General features: G+C 40.0%; 1 protein-coding gene and 1 pseudogene across 1 annotated transcript in view; one reads left to right on the forward strand and one right to left on the reverse strand.

Moving 5' to 3' along the window:
- Positions 1–27,038, forward strand: part of TMCO1 (transmembrane and coiled-coil domains 1) — a 96,337-nt gene that overhangs the window by 50,775 nt on the left and 18,524 nt on the right. Inside the window, exons 2-6 of the mRNA XM_017863774.1 lie at positions 3,386–3,653; positions 4,071–4,148; positions 12,501–12,560; positions 17,729–17,775; positions 19,493–19,560. Coding sequence (XP_017719263.1) covers positions 3,386–3,653; positions 4,071–4,148; positions 12,501–12,560; positions 17,729–17,775; positions 19,493–19,560 — 521 coding nt within the window. The remainder of the gene's footprint in view (positions 1–3,385; positions 3,654–4,070; positions 4,149–12,500; positions 12,561–17,728; positions 17,776–19,492; positions 19,561–27,038) is intronic.
- On the reverse strand, positions 64–1,718 carry LOC108523252 (60S ribosomal protein L36 pseudogene; annotated as a pseudogene).

Here is a 27,038-nt window from a genome sequence, read left to right on the forward strand (position 1 = left end):
CAACAATATTATTATTATTATTATTATTATTATTATTATTATTATTATTATTTCTGTCAAGCTGTTCTTTATTTCAGGGAGAAGCCAGGGGAGGGGGCTCAGTCTTTCTTGGCAGCAGCTTTCCTCATAGCGGCCAATACGTTGCTCAGCTCCTTCCGCTTCCTCTTGGCGCCGATGTGCGTCCCCACCCTTTTCTTGATAAACTTGAGGGCCCATTTGTTCTTGGAGACCTTCAGTAACTACACGGCGCGCCGCTCGTACGGGGCAAAGCCACACACCTTCTGAATCATGTCCCGCACGAACTTGGTGTGTTTCGTCAGACGCCCGCGGCGGCGGCTGTGCCTGGGCTTGCACGTTCTTGGTCACCTTGTGGCCCTCGTTGAGGCCCACGGCCATAGTGTAGCGTAGAGCCATGGCTACTGCTCTCCAGTGGCGGCCATGGCGGAAGGGCTGGCGCCGCGCGGAACTCTCACAACAATATTATTGTTACTAATTCTACTAATAACGTAAGAACAGGCTTAGCTCCCATTCACCTTTCACAGAAAGTTACTTGAAGATGTACCACAACATCAATTATAAACTAGAAAAAAAAATAGGTTCAAGAGAATAGTAAAATTAAGTCCCAGGACAAAAGTCTTGCTATTGTACTAGAGACCGGAGGAGGTCATGAGCTTTGGGAGAGCGGTCCTCATGGGGAAAACTTTTAAATCTAAAAATTAGATAGTACAACTGAGAGCTTAGAGAATTTGGGAATATGACAAAGAAAACTAGTTGAATCTAGAAAAGATGTTATCTGAACTTGTCTCTAGCACTGTTCTTAAACAAGGGGCATAGTGTCATGACATCATTACCCTAGAAGTGTATCCTAGCAGTCCATGGCTGCAAACATTTACACAGGAATAACTTAACTGCTTATTAATATATTTCATATTTTCTTATTTGTTCATATTTTAACATCTCTGAATGGGATTCATCTTACAATCAATGGTGTGTCATGGTTTAATTATTTTTTCCTTTTTAGTAGTAAAATAATGATGCATCTTACAATGAATAGCATGTCGAATTTGATGAATTGTGTGTGCCAAGCACTGCTTGAAATGCTTTATAATATACTCTTCCTCATTCAATCTTCATAACAATTTTATGCAGCTGATGTTACCACCATTTTTAAGGCTCAAAGATGCTAAACAACAGGTTCTAGGATTGCTGTCAAGTAACTGGCAGAGCCAGAATTTAAAAGCAGGTCGATTTCCAAGATCATGCTCTTACTGTTACCTCAGCACTTACCTTGGGTGATACAAAGGTGAATAAAAATCTATCCTTGTCTGAACTGCTCAAATCAACGTCTAGCTCAAATATGATCTTTTTGAAACCTTTCCAACTCCCCAGGAAGAACACATCTTGTTCTCCTCAACATTATAAGAATCTCTATAATACCTATATTCTATTGTATAATCTCCCTGGGCCCTTGGAAGTCAGGAATATTCTCTTAACCATCCTTTTGACCGTACACTGCCTACTACTGTTCTTGACGTATAGTAGAAGCTCGATAATATTTCTTACAAAGGAGATAGGGTCTCTGCTGCTAAGTCTAGGAGACAAGAAATGCACATAAAGCTAAAAAAGGGTCAAAAGTAGTGTTTAGGAGAATTATATATTTAAGTGCAGTAGAGTTTAAAAGAACCAATGAGGACTGGGCACGGTGGCTCACGCCTGTATTCCCAGCACTTTGGGAGGCCGAGGTGGGTGGATCTGAGGTCAGGAGTTCAAGATCAACCTGGCCAACATGGCGAAACCCCGTCTCTACTGAAAATACAAAAATTAGCGGGGTGTGGAGGTGGGTGCCTGTAGTCCCAGCTACTCGGGAGGCTGAGGCAGGAGAATCGCTTGAACCTGGAGGCAGAGGCTGCAGTGAGCCGAGATTGTGCCACTGCACTCCAGCCTGGGCAACAAGAGTGAAACTCCATCTCAAAAAAACAAAAAACAAAAAACAAAACCCCACCAATGATAGGAAGTACAAGAGGATACAGCTCAGCCAGCTTCCAGGTTTTTTTTTTTTTTTTTTTTTTTTTTTTTTTTTTTTTTTGAGATGGAGTCTGGAACTGTTGCTCAGGCTGGAGTGCAGTGGTGCCATCTCAGCTCACTGCAAGCTCCGCCTCTGGGTTCACGCCATTCTCCTGCCTCAGCCTCCCGAGTAGCTGGGACTACAGGTGCCCGCCAGCACGCCCGGCTAATTTTTTGTATTTTTAGTGGAGACAGGGTTTCACCGTGTTAACCAGGATGGTTTCGATCTCCTGACCTTGTGATCCGCCAGCCTCGGCCTCCCAAAGTGCTGGGATTACAGGCGTAAGCCACCGCGCCCGGCGCCAGCTTCCAAGTTTTCTCACTCACTCTCTCTCTCTCTCTCTCACACACACACACACACACACACACACCCCAGTCTGAAAAAGCTGAAACCGTCTACAATGGCTGAAACCACGCTGCTGAGGCATTTTTAAATTTTAATTAGTTACCAGCATGTATAAATTGAAGTTTCACATAAAACCCTGGATTTCTGGATTTTCCTGAGAAACGAAGTCATCTCAGAAACTGGTTGCTCATTCTCCGAGAGAAATGGGTTGGATTTGGGTATCAAATTCTCCTTTCAGATGAACTTAGTGCTCCCTTAGCCATCATAGTACCTTCCACCATTTTTTTAGGCTCAGCTTGCATAACGTAATTTATATTCTCTTGCCAATTAAGGCATCTGGGTTTATGACCCCTTCTCTAGACACATTACTTACTCACTGCACTATCACACTATGAATTTTCAGGCATCCGTGCTTTGACTTCCACTTTGCCTAGAAAGTCCTTTGCTTTCTCCAAAAGCACTCCTACTCCCCTAAGGCACTGCTTCAATTCTTTTCGTTAGTTTCTTCTGACCGCCCTCTCAACCGTGTCACGCAGCACTGTGGTAATACCTCTATTAAAACCCTTATCAAAGCGTATGCACAAGCTTCTCCTCCTCGCGCTGACAATTCGCTCCTTGAGGCCAGCGGCCCACAACTAACTCATTTCGCGGCCCCAGCTGCACGTCCTTGCCCTGGCACCTACACCCAGGCGTTCAGTACGTTTGCGGAAGTCAGTCTTCTTACTTCACGGCAAATCCAAGCTAAACTAATATTACGATCACAGAAGTGCAGCTGAGATGGAAGCCAAGACTATCCCAATTACTGATTCTGGCCGAGAAAAAGGCGCGCGCCAGCACCCCAATCAGTAAAAACTACCGGGCAAAGTTCGCCGCCGCCACTATCTTGCTCTGGGTCTGAAATAGTTCCAATTCTCGCGAGATTCGGTCTGAGTACCAGCCTTCAGCTCCAGTGATTTGCGGATTCGTTTCCTCTAGATTCTCGTGGCTACGCCGTTCTCAGACACGAGCCTTTCCGGTGCTGTGCCCCGGAAGCGGAAGTGCGATCTTCGGGCTGTCAGAGTTGGTCTGTTACTCTGTGGTGGTGGAGTCTACGGAAGCCGTTTTCGCTTCACTTTTACTGGCTCTAGAGCGCTTTCCCCCTGGCGGGTGGGAGTGCAGGGACGAAGGTGCGAGATGAGCACTATGTTCGCGGACACTCTCCTCATCGTTTTTATCTCTGTGTGCACGGCTCTGCTTGCAGAAGGTGAGAGCGGCTATTTCTCAGACGTTTGATCAGTCCCCGGAAGGAAGGGCCCCGGGGTCCCTTGTGCCTCCAGGGGAAAGATCGCGAGCCTTACTTGCTGGAGAGGCTCATCTACTCTACTCCAGGGCATCTCTGGGCAACTCGTGAACAGGAGGAGCAGGAGGGGAGTGTGGAGTCGATTGCCGAGTTTTCTTTGGTCTCAGGTAGATTTCACTTGTGTAATTGTGGAGACACCTTCACATCATGTTACTGTTGTTTTGGCTGAAGAGTCAGTTGTATTAACCTTTGAAAAAAGTTAACCATGGGTAAATACCAAGCAAAAAGTTGGAATCCCTCCTTCTCCAACAGTAACCTCTAATAGTTTGTTGTGATCGTTCCAGTCATTTCTCTATTAACATGTTGCTTTTACTGTTTTAGGCATAACCTGGGTCCTGGTTTACAGGACAGACAAGTACAAGAGACTGAAGGCAGAAGTGGAAAAACAGAGTAAAAAATGTGAGTGTGACAACACATTAGAAATAATTTCAACACGTCAAGCTCATTAAGTCCATGTTCACAGTAAATATTTTAAGAGCACCAGCTGGTACGAAGATGAACCTGACTTGAAGCCTATTCAGAAATAGAAGACTTTTATGCAAAATGTGTAATACCAACTAGAGGGAAGTGGGGGACGTGGCAGATACATGTTTTGTGCTGTGGTGGTTCTAAAGAAGAGGTTCAGCCTGGTGCAGTGGCTTACTCCTGTTAATCCCAGCACTTTGGAAGGCTGAGGCAGGACTGAACCTAGGGGTTTGAGACCAGCCAGGGTAACATAGGGAGACCTCATCTCTACAAAAAAAAATTGGCTGGGTATGGTGGTACATGCCTATAGTCCCAGCTATTTGGGAGACTGAAGCATGAAGATCCCTTGAGCCCAGGAGGTTGAGGCCACAGTGGGCCACGATGGTGTCACTACACTGCCTCCTGGGCAATAGAGTGAGACTTGTCTTTAGAAAAAAAGAAGCGGTTTCATTCAGTTATGCGGAACCATGGTAGCCTTCATAATGCTGATGGCCTTGCAGTTCCTTGTGGGTAGTTAGAATTTGGATAGAGAATGAAATGGGGAAAGGAAATTCCAGGTAAAGGAAATAACATATGAGCAAAAATACGGAAATCTTAACATTTAAGGCATGTTTGGAGGGTAATAGGTCATTATGACTGGTGTCAAGGTAAGTGGTGTCTTCAGAGATAAGCCAAGTTTCAGTTGGGTTAGGAAGTTGAAGAGGTGTTTGAGGAAAAGATTAAAAACAAGAAGGGTTTGTTACCTTTGAAATAAAGCAGGAATTCCACAGGACTCAGCTAAAGGTACAAGGTAAATGGTTCCTTATAGGCCTGATTTAGTTTTCTCTGTTCTTTTCTCCCTTATAAGGATTATTTCTAGCTTTGGTTTCTTAGAATTCCTACAACTTTCTGTATTCTGTGACTTTTTCTTATATCTTCATAGGAATTTGAAGTTTTTTTCTTAAATTACCACATTTGATCCACACAGCAACCATTTGTGGTCACTCGTATAAATATTACTTCCATGTCATAGGAAAGAAAACTGAGCCTCAGGATGATAATGACAACTTACGTCACAGAGAAAACAAAGAATAGAGACCAGACTCAGACTTTTAAAATTACAGCTTACTGTTACTTCATTTACTCAATGTTGATTATGTACCTCAGCATATCTGAGCCAAACTCCTTATCTTTACCTTCACAAACAAGATACTCTTCCAGAATTTCCCTATTTTGGTGATGGGTACCTCCATGCTTCCAGTAGTGTAAGCCAGAAACCTTGATATGCTTTATTAATTTGGCTTCCAGGATACCATACTCTCTGTTTTGCTGCTCTCCATCTTACTGGCCATCCTTTTTTTATTTTTTACTTTTTAATTTAATTTAATTTTTTTTTTTTGGAGACAGGGTCTCACTCTGTCACCCCCCCACAGCTCATTGCACCCTGGACCTCCCAGGCTTAAGTGATCCTCCTGCCTCAGACTCCTGAGTAGCTGGGACTACAGACACACGCCACCATGACTGGCTAATATTTTGGAGAGATGAGGTCTTGCTCTGTTGTCAGGGCTGATCTCAAACTCCTGGGCTCAAGCGATCCTCCTGGTTAGGCCTCCCAAAGTGCTGGGATTTACAGGCATGAACCACAGTGCCCAGCCTTTACTGATCATTCTTCTGCAGTTTACTTGTTGGTTTCATTTCTTGACCTCCTGTTGTTGGGGGTGACATGAAATTTAGGTTTTTTTCTCTACATTCACTTCCTTGGTGAACTTACCTTTCAGCTGTATTGGCCAGTGACTCCCAAATTTATGTAACCCTCTCTCCTTAATTCAAGATTCACGTATCAATGCATCAGTTTGTTATCTCAGCTAGAATGTTTGGTGGACATCTCAATCCCAACACATCCCAAATTGAATACTTGTTCCTCATGTCTAAGCCTGTGTCATTTGTAGCCTTCTTTATCTTGGTCTATGGCATTTCTGTCCTTCCACTTGCTTAGGCCATAATTCTTGTGCAGTTATCTTTTACTCTTCTTAAAACCCATATCTAGTCTGTCTGCAGATACTGTGGGGTCTCCTTTTTGGGGAAATACCCCAAACCAGTAAAGGTTCAGAGAGCTTCCGATATCCAGAATTTGACCATTTTTCATTAGCTCCAGTGTTAACCACTGTGGTCTAAGCACTGTGATCTTTTGCATGGATTATTGCAACAGTCTCCAACAAGCGTTCCTGTCTTCCTGAAGTCTGTTCTCAAGATGACAGCCAGAATAATCTTTTTAGAAGCCTATTAGGTCATGTGCCTTTCACTCAGCAGAAAAGCCAGCATCCTTACAATGGCCTACAGAGCTTCCTTTTTACCACTCTGATATTCTTTCTTCTCACTTACCCTGCTTTACCCACACTGTCCAACTTGCTGTTCTTTACACATACTGGCCATACTCTGTGCTGAGAGTGGTTCTTTCTAGTGGTTGTTCCTTCTGCCTAGAAATGTTCTTCCCTACAGTATGTGCTGGGCTAATCCTATTACCTTATTCAAATCTTTGTTCCAACATCACCTCTGACGCTTAAGTTGACCACTCTATTTGAAACTGCAACCTGCCGATCTCCCCTACTCCTAATATTCCTTACCCTGTTCTATTTTTTTCTGTTGCTTTTATTACTTTCTAATATACTGTATGATTTACTTATTTATCATGTTATTGTTTATTGTGTATTTCTACCTGCTAGAATGAAAACTCCACTAGGGCAGGGTTCTTTGTTGTTGTTTACCTATGTATCCTGTTTACCTAGAACACTGACTGGCACATAGTAAATGTTTAATAAACATTTATTGATTTGAATGCTTTCTTCTTTTGCCCCATATATGCAGTCCATTACCAAGCCCTATTGCTGTTTTCCTGATTAGTTTTCAGATCATTTCACATCTCTCCATTTCTTCCACCACCACCTAGTCTAAACTTCTATTATATTTCATTTAATCTGCTGCAGTAACCTCCTCTCTGGTCCACCTGCACCCACTCAAATTTGTCCCCTATAATGCATCTAGGGTAATGTTTTAAAACACAAATCTGATTATGTTACTTGTCTTTCTTAAAACCTTTCAATTTCTTCACAATTGCTTTAGGATAAACATGTGGCCTGTAAGGTCCAGCACGGTACGGCACCACCCTCCCTTCTCCTGGCTACGTCTTGTATCATGTTCTCTCTTGCTCCCTATTCTCTATTCATTCATGCCTTTTTTCTGTCCTCTGGGCTAGTCTTATGGTTTCCTACTATAGGCACTTTGTATCTGTTGTTCCTCCTATCTGGAATAATTTTCCCTTCTCATTTTGTTTAGTAAAATCCTACACATTCTTCAGATCTCAAAGCCTTATCCAGTCTCCCAGACGGGGCCAAATCTTCCTATCATAGTTTATGATTTATCCACATACCTCTCCTTAGAGTGTTTGTCACAATTGCAGTTTTACCTATATATGATTATGGTCATGAGGGTAATGTGTCTCTCCTCAACAAAACTGTAATTTCTATGAGGACAAAGGCCATTGTATCCACAGTACCTAATGCAGTGCCTGGCACATATTAGATACTTGATAAATGTATATTGAATAAATTATCTGTATAGCATAATATCACATATATTCTTTGTGAAAAATTGTTCTGCTATGATCCTATGCTAGTTGGCAGCATGCAATGACATCCCTGTATGCATTTCTTCATGTCATTTATATCATTGAGTAGTTTTATGAAATACAAAACAAATTTAGCTTCAAATTTGTTTGAATATACTCATACCTTAAATATTTATATAATATGGATTTGCCCTATAGATTTTGAGCTTCACTGGTATCTATGATATTGCCTTGTCTTTAATTATTTACATTATAGAAATAAATGAAGTCTCCTTCACTGTACACTGCAATTCAAAGTAATACCGTTGAGGCCAGGCACAGTGGCTTACACCTGTAATCCCAACACTTTGGGAGGCTGAGGCAGGTAGATTGCTTGAGCTCAGGAGTTCAAGACCAGCCTGGGCAACATGGCAAAACCCCACCTCTACAAAACATACAAAAAATTAGCCTGACATGGTGGCGTGTTTCTGTGGTCCCAACTACTTGGGAGGCTGAGGTGGGAGGATTGCTTGAGCTCAGGAGGTGGAGTTTGCAGTGAGCAGAGATGGGAGATTGGGCCACTGCATTCCAGCCGAGGTGACAGAGTGAGATCCAATCTTGAACAAAAGCAAAACAAAGTAATACATTTGCCAGTTTACACGTCTGTAGTTGCAATTTTACTATAATTTCTTCATATACTTCCTTTGAAGGTAAGTATGAGGTAGGTTGATGATTGGAATGACTCATGGCATTTCTTGTGGTCTTAGGTCCTCTACTCCGGATAATCTACCAAAACTCAGTAAGCATGTATTATTTTTTTTGTATGATCAATTGAAATATTTGATTGCTTGCTATGTGTTGAGTTTACCATAGCAAGTACAATATGAAATGAGTGGCCACAAATTCTGTCTCTGGAATGTATAATCAGATGCACAGCTATTATGTTTAGCATGAGGAATATTAAAAAGGAAAAACATAAGGTAAATTTCCTCTTTGAACAAATGTCTTAATTGCAAATACAGAATTCCTTCTGATACTTAGTAGGAATTTAAGCAAGGGAAGTTTGTAGGGTTTTTGAAGAATATCAAAAAATATAAAGAGGTTTGAATCAGAATTTGATATAGGTTACTTTGCTTGTGCTGATCTGGTCCTTGGCATTTTTAAAAGAATACTGGTACCAAGAAGCAGTCCTACTGAGCTGCCTTTAGCAAAAGAAAATGCTTTCTTACAGATAGTAAGTTGGTGGACTCAGATGGTCACTGGGCTTATAGACGTACTCTGAATATCAGTGGGTCTCCTTTTATTGTGTTACTATTATAATATATACTAATGAAAGGATACTTCAATAAATGAGAAAGATTAGAGTACAGTATATATAACTTGATTCTTGTAACACATTTGTTAATTTGAGAGCATTTACTAAGTATAAATTGCTGTGAAGTATCAGTTATGTTGTTTACGGTAAAATAGGATAAATCTTTTAGAATAATCTATAAACTGTTTGGCAGAACTCTGGAATTCAGAAGGCAGGAATACCAGGTCATGGACAGAAATGCGTTTCATAGTAGACATCTTTTATTTTTGTCAACTCTGACTTTTCTACTTCTTGTTGTCAGGTAAGATTCTGATGAATAAATATCAACAACCAAGGTTTCATCACAACTTCATGAAGTTTGAAAAACCTTAGATTAATGTATCCCTAAAAACAGTTTATCTAGTCTCAATCTGGTCTGCGAGAGGACCAGACTAATGTTTATGAAATTGTCTTATGTTTCTATTCTCTAGCCTTCTGTCTTTTTATTGCCCTGTTTTCTCTGTGGTCATGATTAAATGCCAAGTAGTTGTGTTATAGTCCTTCTGGGGTGGGAAAGAAATATTTTTGTTTCTTTGTTTGATAATAATGATAAAGAATAAAACATTAAGTGTTTTCTAAATCCATTTTGTCTTTTGAAATGTTATCCTTATAACATTTTAATAAAAATGTTTATTTTTTATGTATTTATTTTTTGAGACAGGGTTTCACTGTGTCACCCAGGTTGGAGTACAGTGGCCCAGTCATGGCTCACTGCAGTGTTGACTTCCTGGGCTCCTGTGATCCTCTCATCTCAGCCTCCTGAGCAGCTGGCATCACAGGAGTGCACCACCATGGCCGGCTGATTTTTGTAGTTTTGGTAGAGACAAGGTTTCAGCATGTTGCCCATGCTGATCTATCGAACTCCTGAACTGAAACGATCCTCCCATCTTGGCCTCTCAAAGTGCTGGGCTTACAGACCTGAGCCACTGCACCCGACATAAAATGTTGTTTTTATAACATCTTAAAATGTGAAATTTGACATTTTTCTTTTATGATCTCTCACTAGTATGTTCATTCAAAATCTTTCTCTCTCTCTTTCCACATACATGATGTTGTGTTTTATTTTATTTTATTTTGGTGACAGGATTTCACTCTCTCATAGGCTGGAGTGCAGTGGAGCGAACACAGCTCACTGCAGCCTCAAGCTCCTAGGCTCAAGAGCTCCTCCTGCCTCAGCCTTCTGAGTAGCTGGGACTATAGGCATGTGTCACCACACTCAGCTAATTTTTAAATTTTTTATAGAGACAGAGTCTTGCCATGTTGCCCAGGCTGATCCCAAACTCCTGGGCTCAAGCAGTCTTCCTGTTTCACCCTCCCAAAGTGCTGGGATTACAGGTGTGAGCCACATGCCTGGCCTATATCTTATCTTTTTGTTTACCTAGAACAGTATCTGTTACTCAGTTTCCCAGAACATACATAAACTATACACACATACACACACACACACACACACACAAATCACATAAATCACATATTTTATTTTGGCCAACCCTTTAAATTTCATTTGCAATATTGGAGTTAAATTGAATTTTACAATTCTTAGATAAAGCAGTGATACTAATTTTGCTTTTAGAATTCAGGGAGAAACTTCCTGTACTAAAGGAAAGAGTTCTACTTGCTAATTCTCTTTAATGTAGGTTTTAGAAATGATACCTATACCATACTGTTTGCTATTAGCATACTAAAATCATATGGGTAACAGATAATATAAATAAACTAAGTAAAGGCAATTTTTGACATATCCCTAGTCCATTTACAGGAGATTAAATATAGAAAAATAATATAAATACATTACACTATTTCTTTTCCTTTTCTTTTTTTTTGAGATGGGGTCTCTCTCTGTCGCCAGACTGGAGTGCAGTGGTGAGATCTCGGCTCACTGCAACTTCTGCCTCCCGGGTTCAAGCAATTCTCTTGCCTCTGCCTCCCAAGTAGCTGGGACTACAGGCATGTGCCACCACGTGCAGCTAATTTTTGTATTTTTAGTAGAGATGGGTTTTCACCATGTTGGCCAGGATGGTCTGGATCTCTTGACCTCGTATTCCACCTGCCTTGGCCTTCCAAAGCGCTGGGATTACAGGTGTGAACCACCACGCCTGGTCCACTATTTCTTTTTCAAAAGCTTATTGTTATGTAATCTTGATAGTAATTGAAATGCATCAGCAAAATTGGTCTTTTTTTTTTTTTTTTTGAGAGACAGAGTCTCGCTCTGTCACCCAGACTGGAGTGGAGTGGTGCGATCTTGACTCACTGCAACCTCGACCTTCTGGGTTCAAGTGATTCTCCTGCCTCAGCTTCCCACGTAGCTGGAATTACAGGCATATGCCACTACGCCAGCTCATTTTTGTACTTTTTTTTTTTTTTTTTTTTTTTTTAAGATGGAGTCTCGCTCTGTCACCCAGGCTAGAGTGCTATGGCCGGATCTCAGCTCACTGCAAGCTCCGCCTCCCGGGTTCACGCCATTCTCCTGCCTCAGCCTCCCAGGTAGCTGGGACTACAGGCGCCCGCCACCTCGCCCGGCTAGTTTTTTGTATTTTTTAGTAGAGACGGGGTTTCACCGTGTTAGCCAGGATGGTCTCGATCTCCTGACCTCGTGATCCGCCCATCTCGGCCTCCCAAAGTGCTGGGATTACAGGCTTGAGCCACCGCGCCCGGCCATTTTGTACGTTTTTTAGTAGAGACGGGGTTTCACTATATGTTGGCCAGGCTGGTCTCAAACTCCTGACCTCAGGTGATCCTCCCGCCTAGGCCTCCCAAAGTGCTGGGGTTACAGGTGTGAGTCACTGCGTCTGGCTGGTCTTCGCTTTTCTGGCTCTCCTGATTTTCCTGCAGTGTGCATATATCTATCTTGTCACATTACTGTAATTGTCATTTGATTATCTCCCCTGACTACAGTATTCTTTAGAAGGTAGGGAGCATATTTTTTTCATCTGCTTAGAGTTATTTAGGCAGCGAATAACTGAGTGAATAAATTTCTACCGTTTGTCATAAGATAATGGAATTACAATTAACCTAGTTATCTGAGAGAGCAGAATTTGAAAATTGTGCTTTGACGCTAGCTAAGGTAATCATCCTCAGCTGATAGTCTGTTTTCATTGTGATCGTATCAATACAATTCTTTATGGGTATTTGATTAATGATGCTTATAATTGTTTCATTCTTAGAATGTTGCATCTACCTTTTACCATCAGTAGCTGTGAGAGTGGACCAGTTAACTTAATCATGACCATAATCAGTCACTGTGTAACTTTCTTGCAAGCTTTTTTCATTGGTTCAGCTGTAATAAAGCATCCTTTGTTCCTTTGGTATAGTCCAGTTAATTTTTACTGTGTTACTATGTTGTTTACAGTGGAAAAGAAGAAGGAAACAATAACAGAGTCAGCTGGTCGACAACAGAAAAAGAAAATAGGTAAGATGAGATATTGGTCAAATGAAATTTGGTTTTTCTTGGAAAAAAATTAATCCTTAGATAATGAAACTATAATAAAATTATTAACAGTGATAACTCACATTTCTATGATTTTATGGTTTATAAAGCACGTGCGTACTTTATCTCACTTGATTCTTACCCATTTCGTGAGGTATACAGGACAAATTTAAGCAGTTCCTCTATTTTTGCTCTTAGCTTTGGAATTTGAGTTTTGTAAAATGACAGTTGTGGCTTTTGAACTTGGCTGAGGGTTTTTGGCATAGTTTGTAAAAGCATATTTTTTTTTTATATCTAAGATGATTATTTCCACTTAAGTCTTACTTGTATTCTTTGTTTCCATGGCTTCCTTACTGAGTATTGACTAGTGATGGAAATCCACCAAGGGGTAGGAAATTTTCTGAGTAATTTTGATGTACTTGGAGAAATAATGAACATATCATATGTTTTTAGTTTTTTAGTATAACTTAGAATTTAAGTAATTCTGTTTCCAAAAGGCAATTCATAAGGATTGTATATGATTTGTTTTTATACATTATGATGTTTCTTGATTCTGAAATTAGGAAAAAAATTATTGTGAGATTGTGTATTTGTTTCAGAAACTGTGTCTGTATACCTAGGTCACTGCTGTTACAGCCCAGGGGAGAATTCCATGCAATTAGATTATGTCAATTCCTGTTCTGATTAAAGTTTTTCAGTTAGTATAGCGATCCTGGATGTTTTTTAAGTGGTCTATTTACTTAATTCTATGGGAAAATGCTATTGAACATTTACTCTGTATGTGTCAGTTACCCCTAACAGCATTGGAGAAACAAAGTAGAAAAAGATTCTATTTTTATGAACTGTGTTTAGAGAGGGAAAATAGACCAGAAAATAAATGATTACTATGCAGGATGATAAGTACTTTTTTGTTTGTTTGCTTGTTTTGTTTTTGTTTTTTCTTTTTTTGAGACAGAGTGTCACTCGTTTCCCAGGCTGTAGTGCAGTGGTGTGATCTCGGCTCACTGCAACCTCCTCCGCCTCCTGAGTTCAAGCGATTTTCCTGCCTCAGCCTCATGAGTAGCTGGGACTATAGGCATGCACCACCACACCTGGCTCATTTTTGTATTTTTAGTAGAGACGGGATTTCCCCAAGTTAGCTAGGCTGGTCTCAAACTTCTGACCTCAGGTGATCCGCCTGCTTCAACCTCTCCAAGTGCTGGGCTTATAGGCATGAGCCACCGTGCCCGCCGAGAGTCTTGAGGAACAGAAATTTAAGGAACAACAGAAGAAGTAAAGTTCTGAAAAAGTATTGCCAGATAAGTTGGAAAGTAGTAGTGTCACAGAAGTTGAGAGGAGAGTGTCAGGGAGGAGGAAGGACCTGATGATGATGGTAAATGTCTAAGAAATGGAGGTTATTAGTGCTTTTAGCAAAAACGGTTTCAGTGGCATGATGGGGGACAGAAGCCAGATCATATAGATGAAGGAGAGAATGCAGACATTGAGAATGCAGACAGTGAGAAAATGAAGACATTGAACATGGACAACTCTTTCAAGTACCTTTGCTATAAAAAATAGGAGGGATATAAGAATGGAAGGCAGATTATCCTCTGTCCTTAAATTGGCAACACAGAGTATCTGAATTCAAATGATCTTAACATGGAGTGCAACCCTGAATTGTTTGCTCACCCAAAAAAAAAAATCTCATCAGAAGTTATAAGAAATAGTATTTATGGCTGGGTGTGGTGGCTCACGCCTGTAATCCCAGCACTTTGGGAGACCAAGACGTCTGGGTGGATCACCTGAGGTCAGGAGTTCAATACCAGCCTAACCAACATGATGAAACCCTATCTCTACTAAAAATACATAAATTAGCCAGGCATAGTGGCGCATGCCTGTAATCCCAGCTACTTGGGAGGCTGAGGCAGGAGAATCACTTGAATCCGGCAGGTGGGAGGTGAAGGTTGCAGTGAGCTGAGATCGCGCCATTGCACTCCAGACTGGACAACAAGAGCAAAACTTTGTTGCAAAAAAAAAGAAGTAGTATTTATGAAGAGTTGCTTATCAAAATCTTACTAGAAATTATGAGATGTAATATTTATGAGGAATTACTTGAAAGATGATCTAGCCATTCTCTAGATTTGTACATTTTAATCTTAGATTAAGCCAGACTATCAGAAATCTGTAAACCTAAACTGGATTATTTTGGACTTCATACAATGCTTTTACTGTATTTCGCCTTGGCATTTGCATTGTTAGGCTTATTATGAAAAATTCAGCCAGATATCATACACTTTGTTATAGTACTGCTATGGAATATATTCAAAAACATCCGCAACATTAGACAATTGTCTTTCGATAAGAAATTGTGGAAACTGTTTCTATTAGTTTTCAATGTCAGGAAAAGTAGCAGTTCTCATAAGTAATTGATTTATTTTATCTTACTGACACTGTGCTCAAAATGATTTTTGTTTTCCTTTGAATTGGCTGCTGATAAGCCTAGAATGAGATTTGCTGTTCATCTCCAGCAAGTTTATAGGACCAATTAAATGTATTTTTATGTACGGATCCTCTATAGTTTTGTTATTATCTAACCCTTACTTTTTCTTGGCCCAGATTCCTCACTTGAGCTTATTTACAAATGTGTATATATATATAGTATCTGGGGGAAAAGGGGGCATAAAGAGTAAAGCCACTGCACTGAAAGAAGGGAGTTTTCAGTAAGAGGGAAGCAGTCAGCAATATTCAGTGTTCCAGAGAAGCAAAATGTCATTGATTTCACTAGGTGAAGCTCTTTGATAACAGTCCTTGAAAGAACCATTAATCTGCAGTGGAAGTGTCTTTTGCTTTTTAACTGAAGATTTGATATTCCCAGTTCTTAATTTCAGAAGCAAATGTTTTGACTATTTTGTATTTCCCTCTTATAGAAGAAAAATGAATTTACTTTTGGTATATGAATTTTATATATAGTTTGTTTTGTTGTATTCCAAATAAAGAAGTCATAAGGGGTTTATTTGAAGGATATACGTGGTGAGAAACTCAGGCAAAGCTGAACTAAGTGGTTCCAGGAAGGCAGGAACCGTGGTAAAGCAAGTCCTGCAAGCAGAGCAAGTCTTGAGAAAACGTCAGACAGGAATCTTCACTGTAAGATTTCACTAATTTTTTTGGCATTCAGCTTTTGCCTTCACCTAACCTTCCCTGTGTCCTTCCCCGCCGCCAACCCCTTAGGAATATCTGCTCCAGATGCTTGTGTCCTGGGGTTCTATCTCAGTATTTTCATAGTGTGATCTATAGACTGCCTACATCAATATTGCTTGAGATAGTTACGAAAAATGAAGCGTTCCAAGTATTACTCCCAGACTTTACTGAATCAGGATCTCTGGATGTGGGACCCAGGAGTCTACTTTTTTCTTTTTTTTTTTTAAACAAGCTGCCCATATAATTCTTAGGCAAATTAAGTTTTGGAGCCAGTACTATATTATAACTTTTCTATTTCTGTTCCCATAGTTAATTGATTTATTTTACCAAAATTTTCTAGCATAAATTCCTGAGAGGGGAATCTAATTGGTCCAGCTGATCTTTTTATGCCATAGGTCATGGGAGAGCCTATGGTTTGACTGCCTCTTGGGTCAGCAGTAGTAGGATAGAGGATGTTATAAATCTTCATGAGGCTAACCCTTCAACAAGGTATGATGCCAGGCAGATATCCCCAGAAGGTGGGTGGGAAAGGGCGGGCAGACATTCTGAAGCTTGGCTGAGTGGGATAAGTATCTCTTTTCTTGTTTTGTTTTGTGTTTGTTTTTGAGGCAGGGTTACCCTCTGTCAGCCCAGGCTGAAGTATAATGGCATGTTCATGGCTCACTGCAACCCCTAACTCCTCTTGCCTCAGCTTCCTTCGATAGCTCAGACTATAGGCATATACCACCATGCCTGGCTAATTTTTAAGTTTTTGGTAGAGATGGGGTCTCTCTGTGTTGCCGTTGAACTCCTGGGCTCAAGCAGTCCTCCTAATTCAGCCTCCCAAAGAGCTGAGATTACAGATGTGGGCTACCACACCTGGCCTTTTTTCTTCATGACTTGGATTTAAATATGAGAGGAAGCTCTTGAAATTTAATATATTTGGGGCCCTGAATTTATACATTCATTCTAGGTCGTTTTCTATGTTATTTGGATTAGCTGAAGGTCTACTGACTCTGTGGTCAGATGGATGTCATCATTGCTGCTAGTTTATTCCAATAGCCACAAGAAATGTACCTCCATTTTTGGAGTATTCCTTTTCTGACTTTTAATTTTCCCTTTTGCTAGTCACATTGGAAAAATAAATCATTCTAAATATAAATGTATCTTCTGCATATTTCCAGATTATTCTTTCCATGAAATTTTCTCAAATTTCATAGATGTTGTATTCTAAAAGTTCACTACTTAGAGAATGCATAGTTTTTTGTTTTTTTATTTTAAGACAGAGTCTTACCCTGTTGCCCAGGCTGGAGCACAGTGACGCGTTCATGGCCCACAGCAGCCTCAAACTCCTGGGCTCAAGTAATCCTCCCACTGTAGCCTCCCAGTAGCTGGGACTACAGGGGCATACCATCATGGTTGGCTAATTTGTAAATTTTTTGTAGAGACAGGGTGTTGCTATGTTACCCAGGATGGTCTTGAACTCCTGGCCTCAAGTGGTGTTCACTGCAGCCTCCCAAAGTGCTGGGATTGCCCAGCTAGAACCTGAATTTTAAGTTCATCCTATCAAGTGGCTTATAATTTTAGACTATATGCCATTTTAGAGAAATTGAAAAAAGGGAGAAAATTTAAGAGAAGGATAACTAATTTGAGACATCTAAGTACAATCATTATGTTATACTTACAAATTAACTGGCAATTCCTATTGGCGTAACATAAGCGTATATATTAATGTACAGAGTTAAGACATCTAATACCAGACGTAATTTCAAAAAAACTCTAAAGATTGTATTTATTTAAATTGAAATATTTTGGTGCTCTGCTGAATTTGAATCTTCTGAGTACAAAATGTATACTATCCCAGGTGTTTTCATCATCTTATTAGATGATATTGAGATAGAGTACTTTTGTAATCACCAAGCAGTGACAGTTTATTTAACAGCTGCTTTGTGCTCAGCATTGTATGTATTAACCATCTCATTAATTCATTGCAGAGAGACAAGAAGAGAAACTGAAGAATAACAACAGAGATCTATCAATGGTAAGAGACCTAAATATAACTTTCTGGTTAACCACATAATGTTTTTAGCAAAAGACTGATTTACATCAAGTGCATTGCACTCACCTTTTCAGAAATTTATCACTTGTGAAGGCTATAAATAATATCATGGGTGTTCCTGGACCACATGGAAGTGAAAATATGCTCCTGCTCTTAAACTCCATTTTAATACTATAAGTAGCTTTTCTAGACTGTCTCAGAGGTCATAATTTGTCCTCTTCACACAGTTCTTAGTTCCCTCTTAGGTTTTCAAATGAAGTAGTTTATTTTCTTTTTCTTGCTTATGTTAATGCTGAATCTTTGGTTTTATGGTGATATGTGTAATCCCAATATAGGAGTTGGAACATTATAAATGGCTTTTATTACTGTCTTGTGTTCTTGTTTCTTTTTTAGACACAGGGTCTTGCTTTGTCACCCAGGCTGGAATGTAGTAGCACGATCAGAGCTCACTGCCACTGTGAATTCTTGGGCTCTAGGGATCCTCCTGTCTCAGCCTCCCAAGTAGCTGGGACTACAGGAGTACACCATGCCCGGCTAATTTTTAATGTTTTTTTGTAGAGATGAGGTCTTGCCATCTTGCCCACACTGATCTTGAATTCCTGGGCTCAAGTGATGGATCCTCCTGCCCCAGCTACCCAGAGTGTTGGGATTATAGGTGTGAGCCACTGCACCCTGCCCATTCTTTTTTTTTTTCTTTTTTTTTTTTTTTTTGAGACAGAGTCTTGCTCTATTACCAAGGTTGGAGTACAGTGGCTCTATCTCGACTGACTGCAACCTCTGCCACCTGGGCTTTTGTGCTCCTCCTACCTCAGCCTCCCAAGTAGCTTGGATTACAGGCGTGTGCCACCATGCCTGGTTTATTTTCGTATTTTTTTGTAGAGATGGGGTCTTGCTATGTTGCCCAGGCTGGTCTTGAACTCCTGAGCTCAAGCCATCCACCTGCCTTGGCCTCCCAAAGTGCTGGGATTACAGGTGTGAGCTACTGTGCCTGGCTCTTCTGTTCTTTAAGAGACCTTTTGTTCTCAGTATCTGGCATACCATGAAGTATAAGGAAGAGTGATTTCATTACCAATTTCCTCATTATTTATTACGAGTAGGCTTTATTTGAGCATGTCTTCCTAAAGCATATATAGGCTAATTATATAGCTTGATTAATTTTTCACTTAACTTCTATATATTTAACACAGGACACCTGAACTGTGCAATAGTTAGTTCTCTTTTACTTACTGAGGGCCTTTTGCCAGTACTTATTAACTCATTGGCCAGAATTGGGCCACAAAGTCACCCCAATATTCTTCCTCACTGGGTGGCAAGAAGAGGAATTGGAGGTGAAGGGTGGGTTAGCCAACATACAACTATAGCTTTTTGCTAAGGAGTACTTTTTTTTTTGACACAGAGTCTTACTGTGTATACCGGGGCAGGAGTGCAGTGGCACAATCTCACTGCAACCTCCGCCTCCCGGGTTCAAGAGATTCTCCTGCCTCAGCCTACCAAGTAGCTGGGATTACAGGCACCTGCCACTATGCCTGGCTAATTTTTTGTATTTTTAGTAGAGATGGGATTTCACCATGTTGGCCAGGTTGGTCTTGAACTGCTAAGAGTGCTTTTTTAAAAAAATGACATGAAACCAAAACTTTTGAGATATGCTTTAGATGTGTTTTTTTTGGTGTAAAATGATAATTTGTTTGTCTCATTACAGGTTCGAATGAAATCCATGTTTGCGATTGGCTTTTGTTTTACTGCCCTAATGGGAATGTTCAATTCCATGTGAGTGTCCTTTTATATGCTTTTGACTAATAACTATTACTCTATATTTGTACATGGGTTAGCATGAATTTTTTGGGTAATATTTTATTTCGACGTAATTCAAACTTAAAGAAAAGTTGCAAGGATAGTATATCCATTATCTACACTCACAATTGTTAATGTTTTGCTTCACTTCTTTTTTTCTTTTTCTCCCTTTTCTTTCTCTATTATATGTGTGTTCATCCATACATTATTTGTGTATTTTTCTTAATCATTTGAGAGTATGTTGTAGGCTGTATGCCCTGTTTCCTATAACTACTTCTCTATATATTTCCTAAGGACATTTTCTTATATAAATTCAAAACAATCATCAAAATCAAGGGAATTTTTGTTTTTTGGGGTTGTTTTTTTTGAGACGGAGTCTTGCTTTGTCACCCAGGCTGGAGTGCAGTGGCACAATCTTGGCTCACTGCAACCTCTGTCTCCTGCATTCAAGCGATTCTCCTATCTCAGCCTCCCGAGTAGCTGGTACTACAGGCATGCACCACCATGCCTGGATAATTTTTGTATTTTTAGTAGAGACGTTAATAGAGACGGGGTTTCACCATGTTGGTCAGGCTGGTCTCAAACTCCTAACCTCAGGTGATTCACCTGCCTCGGTCTCCCAAAGTGCTGGGATTACAGGCGTGAGCGACCACGCCCAGCCAGAATTTAATTTTTATAAAATATAATTACACAATATCTTTTTTACCCTCTTAATATTGAGGGTATTTTATGTATAAGACATAAGGCTTAGGCATTATGGGTTCTCTGTAGAGAAGGTAATATGTTCCCTCTTTTTTTCAGTTGCTTACTAACATGCTGCTTCAAAATGAAGGTAGTCATATAAAGATCTTTTGCCTCTTAAAATAGAGTCTTAATAACTATAATCTTGTTTAATGATAAGGTAAATTACTGTTGTCTAAACCAGCATATAGCAGACCAGAGTAATTGTGGAACTGCGTTTGACAGAAAATACCCAAAGATGATAGTAATTTATTACCTTTTTTTGTTGTTGTTCAGGACAGAGTCTCGCTCTGTTGCCCAGGCTGGAGTGCAGTGGCATGACCTCAGCTCACTGCAACCTCTGCCTCCCGGGTTCAAGTGATTCTCCTGCCTCAGCCTCCTGAGTAGCTGGGACTACAGGTGGCCGCCACCATGCCTGCCTACTTTTTGTATTTTTAGTAAAGACGGGGTTTCACCATGTTGGCCAGGCTGGTCTCAAATTCCTGGCCTCAAGTGATCCTCCCACCCAGCCTCCCAAAGTGCTGGGATTACAGGCGTTGAGCCTGGCCTGGTCCATTTATTACCTTTCTAAAGCTCATCTGAACTATACTGCAGGTATTAGAATTTTCCTCACTCCCCCTTTCCTTCCCTTCCTCTTACTCTTTTTCTCCAGCTTCCTTTCTGTCTGACTCTCCCTCTCCCTGCATCTCCTCCCCAAGCCTGTCTTTTCCTTCCAACCTGTTAACTGTGTACTTTGTGCCAGGCACTGTGCTAGGTATTAGAATATAATGGCTGGGCGCGGTGGCTAACACCTGTAATCCCAGTACTTTGGGAGGCCGAGGCAGGTGGATCACCTGAGGTCAGGAGTTCGAGACCAGCCTGACCAATATCGTCAAACCCCATTTCTACTAAAAAAAAAAAATACGAAAAATAGCTGGGTGTGTTGGTGTGAACCTGTAGTCTCAGCTACTCGGGAGGCTGAGGCAGGAGAATTGCTTGAACCTGGGGGGCGGAGGTTGCAATGAGTTGAGATCACACCACTACACTCCAGCCTGGGTGACAGAATGAAACTCCATCTCCAAAAAAAAAAAACCGAATATGTGATCCTTGCCCTTAGTAGAATCAAAAATTTATAGGAAGAAAAGACAGATAAAAAAATGAGTACATTGATGGGTATTACAATAGAAATAAGTGTGAGGTACAGTAAGGGAGAAAGAAGGGAATGATTATTTTTATCTAGATGAGGGATTAGAAAAGTTGTCCAAAGTGTTTTTAATATAAAATTTACACTTAACTAACCATTATTGATATCACAGACCTTCAGAGCTGGAAGGTACCTTTGGAAGAATAAATACCTTGTCTAAGATATCTTGACATCACATGATTTTTATCTTATAATTCTAAACCCAGTACTCTTGCACTCTGTCATACTTTCTCTCATTTCTCAGATACATACCACCATGAATTACCAGGCAAACCAAATGCTGCAATGTTTTATAGTCAACTGTAAGCTTCATTGGTAGAATTCCAACTATTCAAATACTCTTCTTATATTTGTTACATTCTGGACACTAAAGATCTATCTCCGTACTCATCTATCCTTCTTCTTTTTTTTTTTTTCGAGATGGAGTTTAGCTCTTGTTGCCCAGGCTGGAGTGCAATGGTGTGATCTCCGCTCACTGCAACCTCTGCCTCCTGGGTTCAAGTGATTCTCCTGCCTCGGCCTCCCAGGTAGCTGGGATTACAGGCTCCCACTACCATGCCTGATTAATATTCGTATTTGTAGTAGAGACAGGTTTTCACCATGTTGGCCAGGTCTCAAACTCCTGCCCTCAGGTGATCCACCTGCCTCAGCCTCTCAAAGTGCTGGGATTACAGGCGTGAGCCACCACACCTGGCCCAGGCTAATTTTTTAATTTTTTTTTGTAGAGACGAGGTCTCACTATGTTGCCCAGGCTGGATATAAACTTTAATGCACAAGAATGGTTTTTGTAACCTGCTATAATTTTGTCCACACAAAATCTGTGGGCAATTTTTAAAACATGATATGTATATTAATTTCTATAACATATTCTTTTTTGAAATGTCTTTATAATGTTCATTATAAAGACTTTTTTTTTTTTTGAGGCAGAGTTTTGCTGTTTTTGCCCAGCCTGGAGTGCAATGGCCCAGTCTCAGCTCACTGCAACCTCTGCCTCCCGGGTTGAAGCCATTCTCCTGCCTTAGCCTCCTGAGTAGCTGGGATTACAGGTGTGCACCACCACACCTGGCTAATTTTTTTATTTTTAGTAGAGATGGGGTTTCACCATGTTGGCCAGGCTGGTCTTGAACTCATGACCTTAGGTGATCTGCCCACCTTGGCCTCGCAAAGTGCTGGGATTACAATTGTGAGCCACTGCACCTGGCCAGGATGTACTCTGTTTAACTAATTTTTTATTAATCATCATATAGAATTTTTCAGATAATATGTATACCAGTGTATACTTATTATTCCCTTAGGGTGTATCCTAGTATTTCTTGAGTTAAACTTTGGTATATATTGTTCCTTAGAAAGATTTTATTAATTTATATCTTTAGATTATTGCCATCAGTACTTGTGAGTGGATCTTTCTCCTTATACTTATCACTGGGAATTATGATATAACTGCTTAATATTTGCCAATTGAATAGTTGAAAAATATTATTTCTTTCAAATTTTTTCATTTTTTGATAACTTGTGTGAGATTTAACATCTTTTCATATATTTACTATGTTTTTCCAATGTTAAGTTCCTAGTTCATTCCTTCCACTTGCTCCCTGCCTTCTTTTTTGCCGTTTATTTTTTGTTTTTATTTACAAGAGTTTTTTACATATAGAGGCTATTAAACTCTTTTTTTGGTAAATATTTTTTGTTGTTGAAGATGTTACTCTTTTCCATTATGTAAGTAATGCATTCCTCATATCAGATTATAGAAAAAAATTTTTTCCTATTTTATTTATTTATTTATTTATTTAGAGACAGGTTTTCACTCCATTACCCAGGCCGGAGTGCAGTGGTGCAGTCATTGCCCACTGCAGCCTTGAACTCCCGGGCCCCAGTGATCCCCACCTCTGTCCTCCCAGAGTGTTGGGGTTACAGGCATGAGCCACTGCACCTAGCCTACTTGTTATATTTAAATACTTGTTTCATCTATAATTTATTTTGGTATTTGGTTTCCAACTTTACTAAGTTTTTAACCATTGTCAATATCACATAGTTGAATAAATCATCTTTTCCCTGATGATTTGAAATGACTTATTATGTATCAGTAGTTTCCCAAAACTTAGGCAGTGGACCTTAACCAGGAGTGTGCGTCAGAATCATATATGGGGGAAAAATCATATATGGAGTTTTACAAAATGATTTTCTTATATGAGTAATATATAAAAACTTACTTCTAAAAAATTTAAACACTTACTTAGAATAAAAAGTGAAAGTGAACCCAAATAAAGTGAAAACTTAGACCCACACAAAAACCTGTACACAGATGTTTATTTATTCATAATTGCCAGAAGTTGGAAGGAATCAAGATGTCTTTCGGTAGGTGAAAGGATAAACAAACTGTGGTAAACTAAACAATGAAATATTATTCAGTGCTAAAAAGAAATGAGCTAGTAAGCCATGAAAAGACATGGAGAAACCTTAAATGTGTATTTTTAAGTGAATAAGTTCTTCTGAAAAGGCTGTACATTGTATGATTCCTGCTGTATGAAAAAGGCAAAACTATGGAGAGAGTAAAAAGATCAATGGTTGCCAGGAGTTAGGAGGAAGGGAAGGATGACCAGGCAGAGCACAGAGGAATCTTTAGGGCAATGAGATTATTCTTTATGATACTATAATGGTGGATAACATGTTATTATATATTTGTCCAAAACCATAGAATATACAACACCAAGAATGAACCCTAATGTCAACCATGAGCTTTGAAACTTACTTGGAACCAGTCGTGTTCCCTGTGAAAGCAACACTCTCATCCATATGTCTTAGTGGTACTCAATTCTAATCACCGAGAATTCAAACCTTTTTTGTTTCCCTTCCTCTCCCTCTTATTTTCACTAGACATTACTCTGTATCTGTCCTGTCCCAAACTGAATGATATGTACTGGATTAAATCTGAACCTTTCAACCTTCTCTTCCTCTCAGTTAACAGTCCCTTTTTTCTGTGTAGTCATCCATTCATCCCTCTCTCCTTTCTTTTCATTCATCCTAGCACCAGCTCCCATCCTAGTTTCAATGATCATTTCCTTTTTTCTCCTCTGCTGTTACTTTTTGCTTGGTATCACAATAGCCTCCTTGCACTCCCTCAGGTGTCTCCTCTCTATCCAACATTGTTAAGTTAGCCATCCTCAGAAGCCTGTTACTCATTGCCTAGTAACATTATCTGCTACTAATTAAATAGTAACCTATGTTGGGGACTGTACTAAACTCTTTATATGTGTTACCCTTTTACTTTTTTTTTTTTTTTAAATGGAGTTTCCCTGCATCACCCTGGCTGAAATGCAGTGGCGTGATCTCGGCTCACTGTAACCTCCACCTCCCGGGTTCAAGCAATTCTCCTGCCTCAGCCTCCTGAGTAGCTGAGATTACAGGGACCTGCCCCCACACCCTGCTAATTTTTGTATTTTTAGTAGAGATGGGGTTTCACCATGGTGGCAAGGCTGGTCTTGAATTCCTGACCTCAGGTGATCCGCCTGCCTCGGCCTCCCAAAGTGCTGGGATTACAGGTGTGAGCCACCGCACCCTGCCTTCCCTTTTACTTTTAACAGTTTTCTGAGATAAGAATTCTAATCTTTATTTTACAGATGAGGACATGAGACTCTTAAGTTACTTAACTTGCTCAAGGTCTCCAAGCTAGTAAATGTTGAGCTGGGGTTTAACCCTGTCTCTTAGACTTTGAAGTCCACACTTATCACCATGCAACTCTGATTACTGATTTTAGTGAGACTCCTTACCCTGGCTGTCATGACATTCCATGCTTTGGCCCCAGCCTGTTTTTCAAACTGTTTCTTATCATTGCCTACTACCTACTCTCTTTTAACTGTGTTGTTCACTGTTCCTGGGGCACTTATTCTTTCAAATGAATTTTAGAATCAATCAAGTGTCAGCTTCTTCTAAAATAATCCCTTCTGAGTTTTGACTGAAATTTTATTAAATTTGTACATTAATTTTGAGTTATTAAATAACCTTTATAATTTTTAGTATTCCTATCCAGAAAGATGGTATTTCTGCCAAGTCTATTTTATATATTTTCTGTAGTTTCTTTCCAAATAAGTAATATTTTATATTTTCTAGTTTGGTACTACTGTATGTAATTAAGTTATCTTTTTTTTTTTTTTTGAGACAGAGTCTCACTCTGTTCTCTGTTGACCAGGCTAGAGTGCAGTGGCATGATCTTGGCTCATTGCAGCCTCTACCTCCCGGGTTCAAGTGATTCTCCTGCCTCATCCTCCTGAGTAGTTGGAATTACAGGCATGCGTCACTATGCCTGGCTTATTTTTGTATTTTTAGTAGAGATGGGGTTTCACCATGTTGGCCAGGGTGGTCTTGAGCCCTGACCCAAGTGATCCACCCGCCTCAGCCTCCCAAAGTGCTGGGATTACAGGCGTGAGCCACCATGCCCAGCAGGTTATCAATTTTTGGGATTTTATTTGCTAACTGGACATCTTCCTGAACTCTCATAGCTTTTAATTTGATTCTCTAGTTTTCTAGATAGATAATCATATGATCAGACAAATAATATTGTCATCTTTTCCAAATTCTCTTTTCCCTCCCTCCCTTCCTTTCTCTCTATCACTGTTCTCTAGTTCTAATGTGCAATGAATTAGAACAACCAGAAGAGGGTTAAATACTTGAAAGTAAAATACCAAAGATACTGCAGTAAAGATGGGAACAAGATGAAGAGAATGCCCGTATCACTGCTATGATATTTATGACATTTTTAGAGAATGGAGGTTTTCAAAGCTATATGCAAGCATATGTGATACATTATCCTTAATAGAGTTAATAATATAATAAGTACTTATCAAATATTTGGTGATTAAGTTATTAGACCTTGGACCAGTATTGAAATGCTAGATTATTTTTGCAGTTCATCAATATAAGATAAAATACTAGATGCTGTGTGTGTGTGTGTGTGTGAGTGAGAGAGATATAGGTCTTCCAAGCTATATAAGTCAAAGAAGTCAAGTAGAGTATCTTCAAGGAGGAAAATTATATGAAAGTTTCATTATAATCAGGTTTCTTATAAAAGGATGTGTTGGCAGGAAAGAAGGCTATTTTTTTTTTCTGGTTTTGTTTTTTGAGACGGAGTCTATCTCTGTCACCCAGGCTGGAGTGCAGTGGCACAATCTCAGCTCACTACAACCTCTGCCTCCCGCATTCAAGCAATTCTTCTGCCTCAGCCTCCCAAGTAGCTGGGACTACAGGCATGTGCCATCACACCTGGCTAATTTTTATATTTTTAATACAGAGGGGGTTCCACCATATTGGCCAGGCTGGTCTCGAATTCGTGACCTCATGATCCACCCGCTTCAGCCTCCAAAAGTGCTGGGATTACAGGCATGAGCCACCGCTCCCAGCCTTATTTTTTCATTTTTATGTATATTATTTTCATCAACTTTCTTATTCAGAATGCTGGCAAACAATACCTTTTTATTTGCTTGTTTTGTTTTCCCAAACTAGTGGAGGTTCGCGTAATACATTTTACCAATATTAG

This window comes from Rhinopithecus bieti, unplaced genomic scaffold (assembly GCF_001698545.2).
Source record: "Rhinopithecus bieti isolate Rb0 unplaced genomic scaffold, ASM169854v2 scaffold_73632, whole genome shotgun sequence".
NCBI classification, from domain to species: Eukaryota; Metazoa; Chordata; class Mammalia; order Primates; family Cercopithecidae; genus Rhinopithecus; species Rhinopithecus bieti.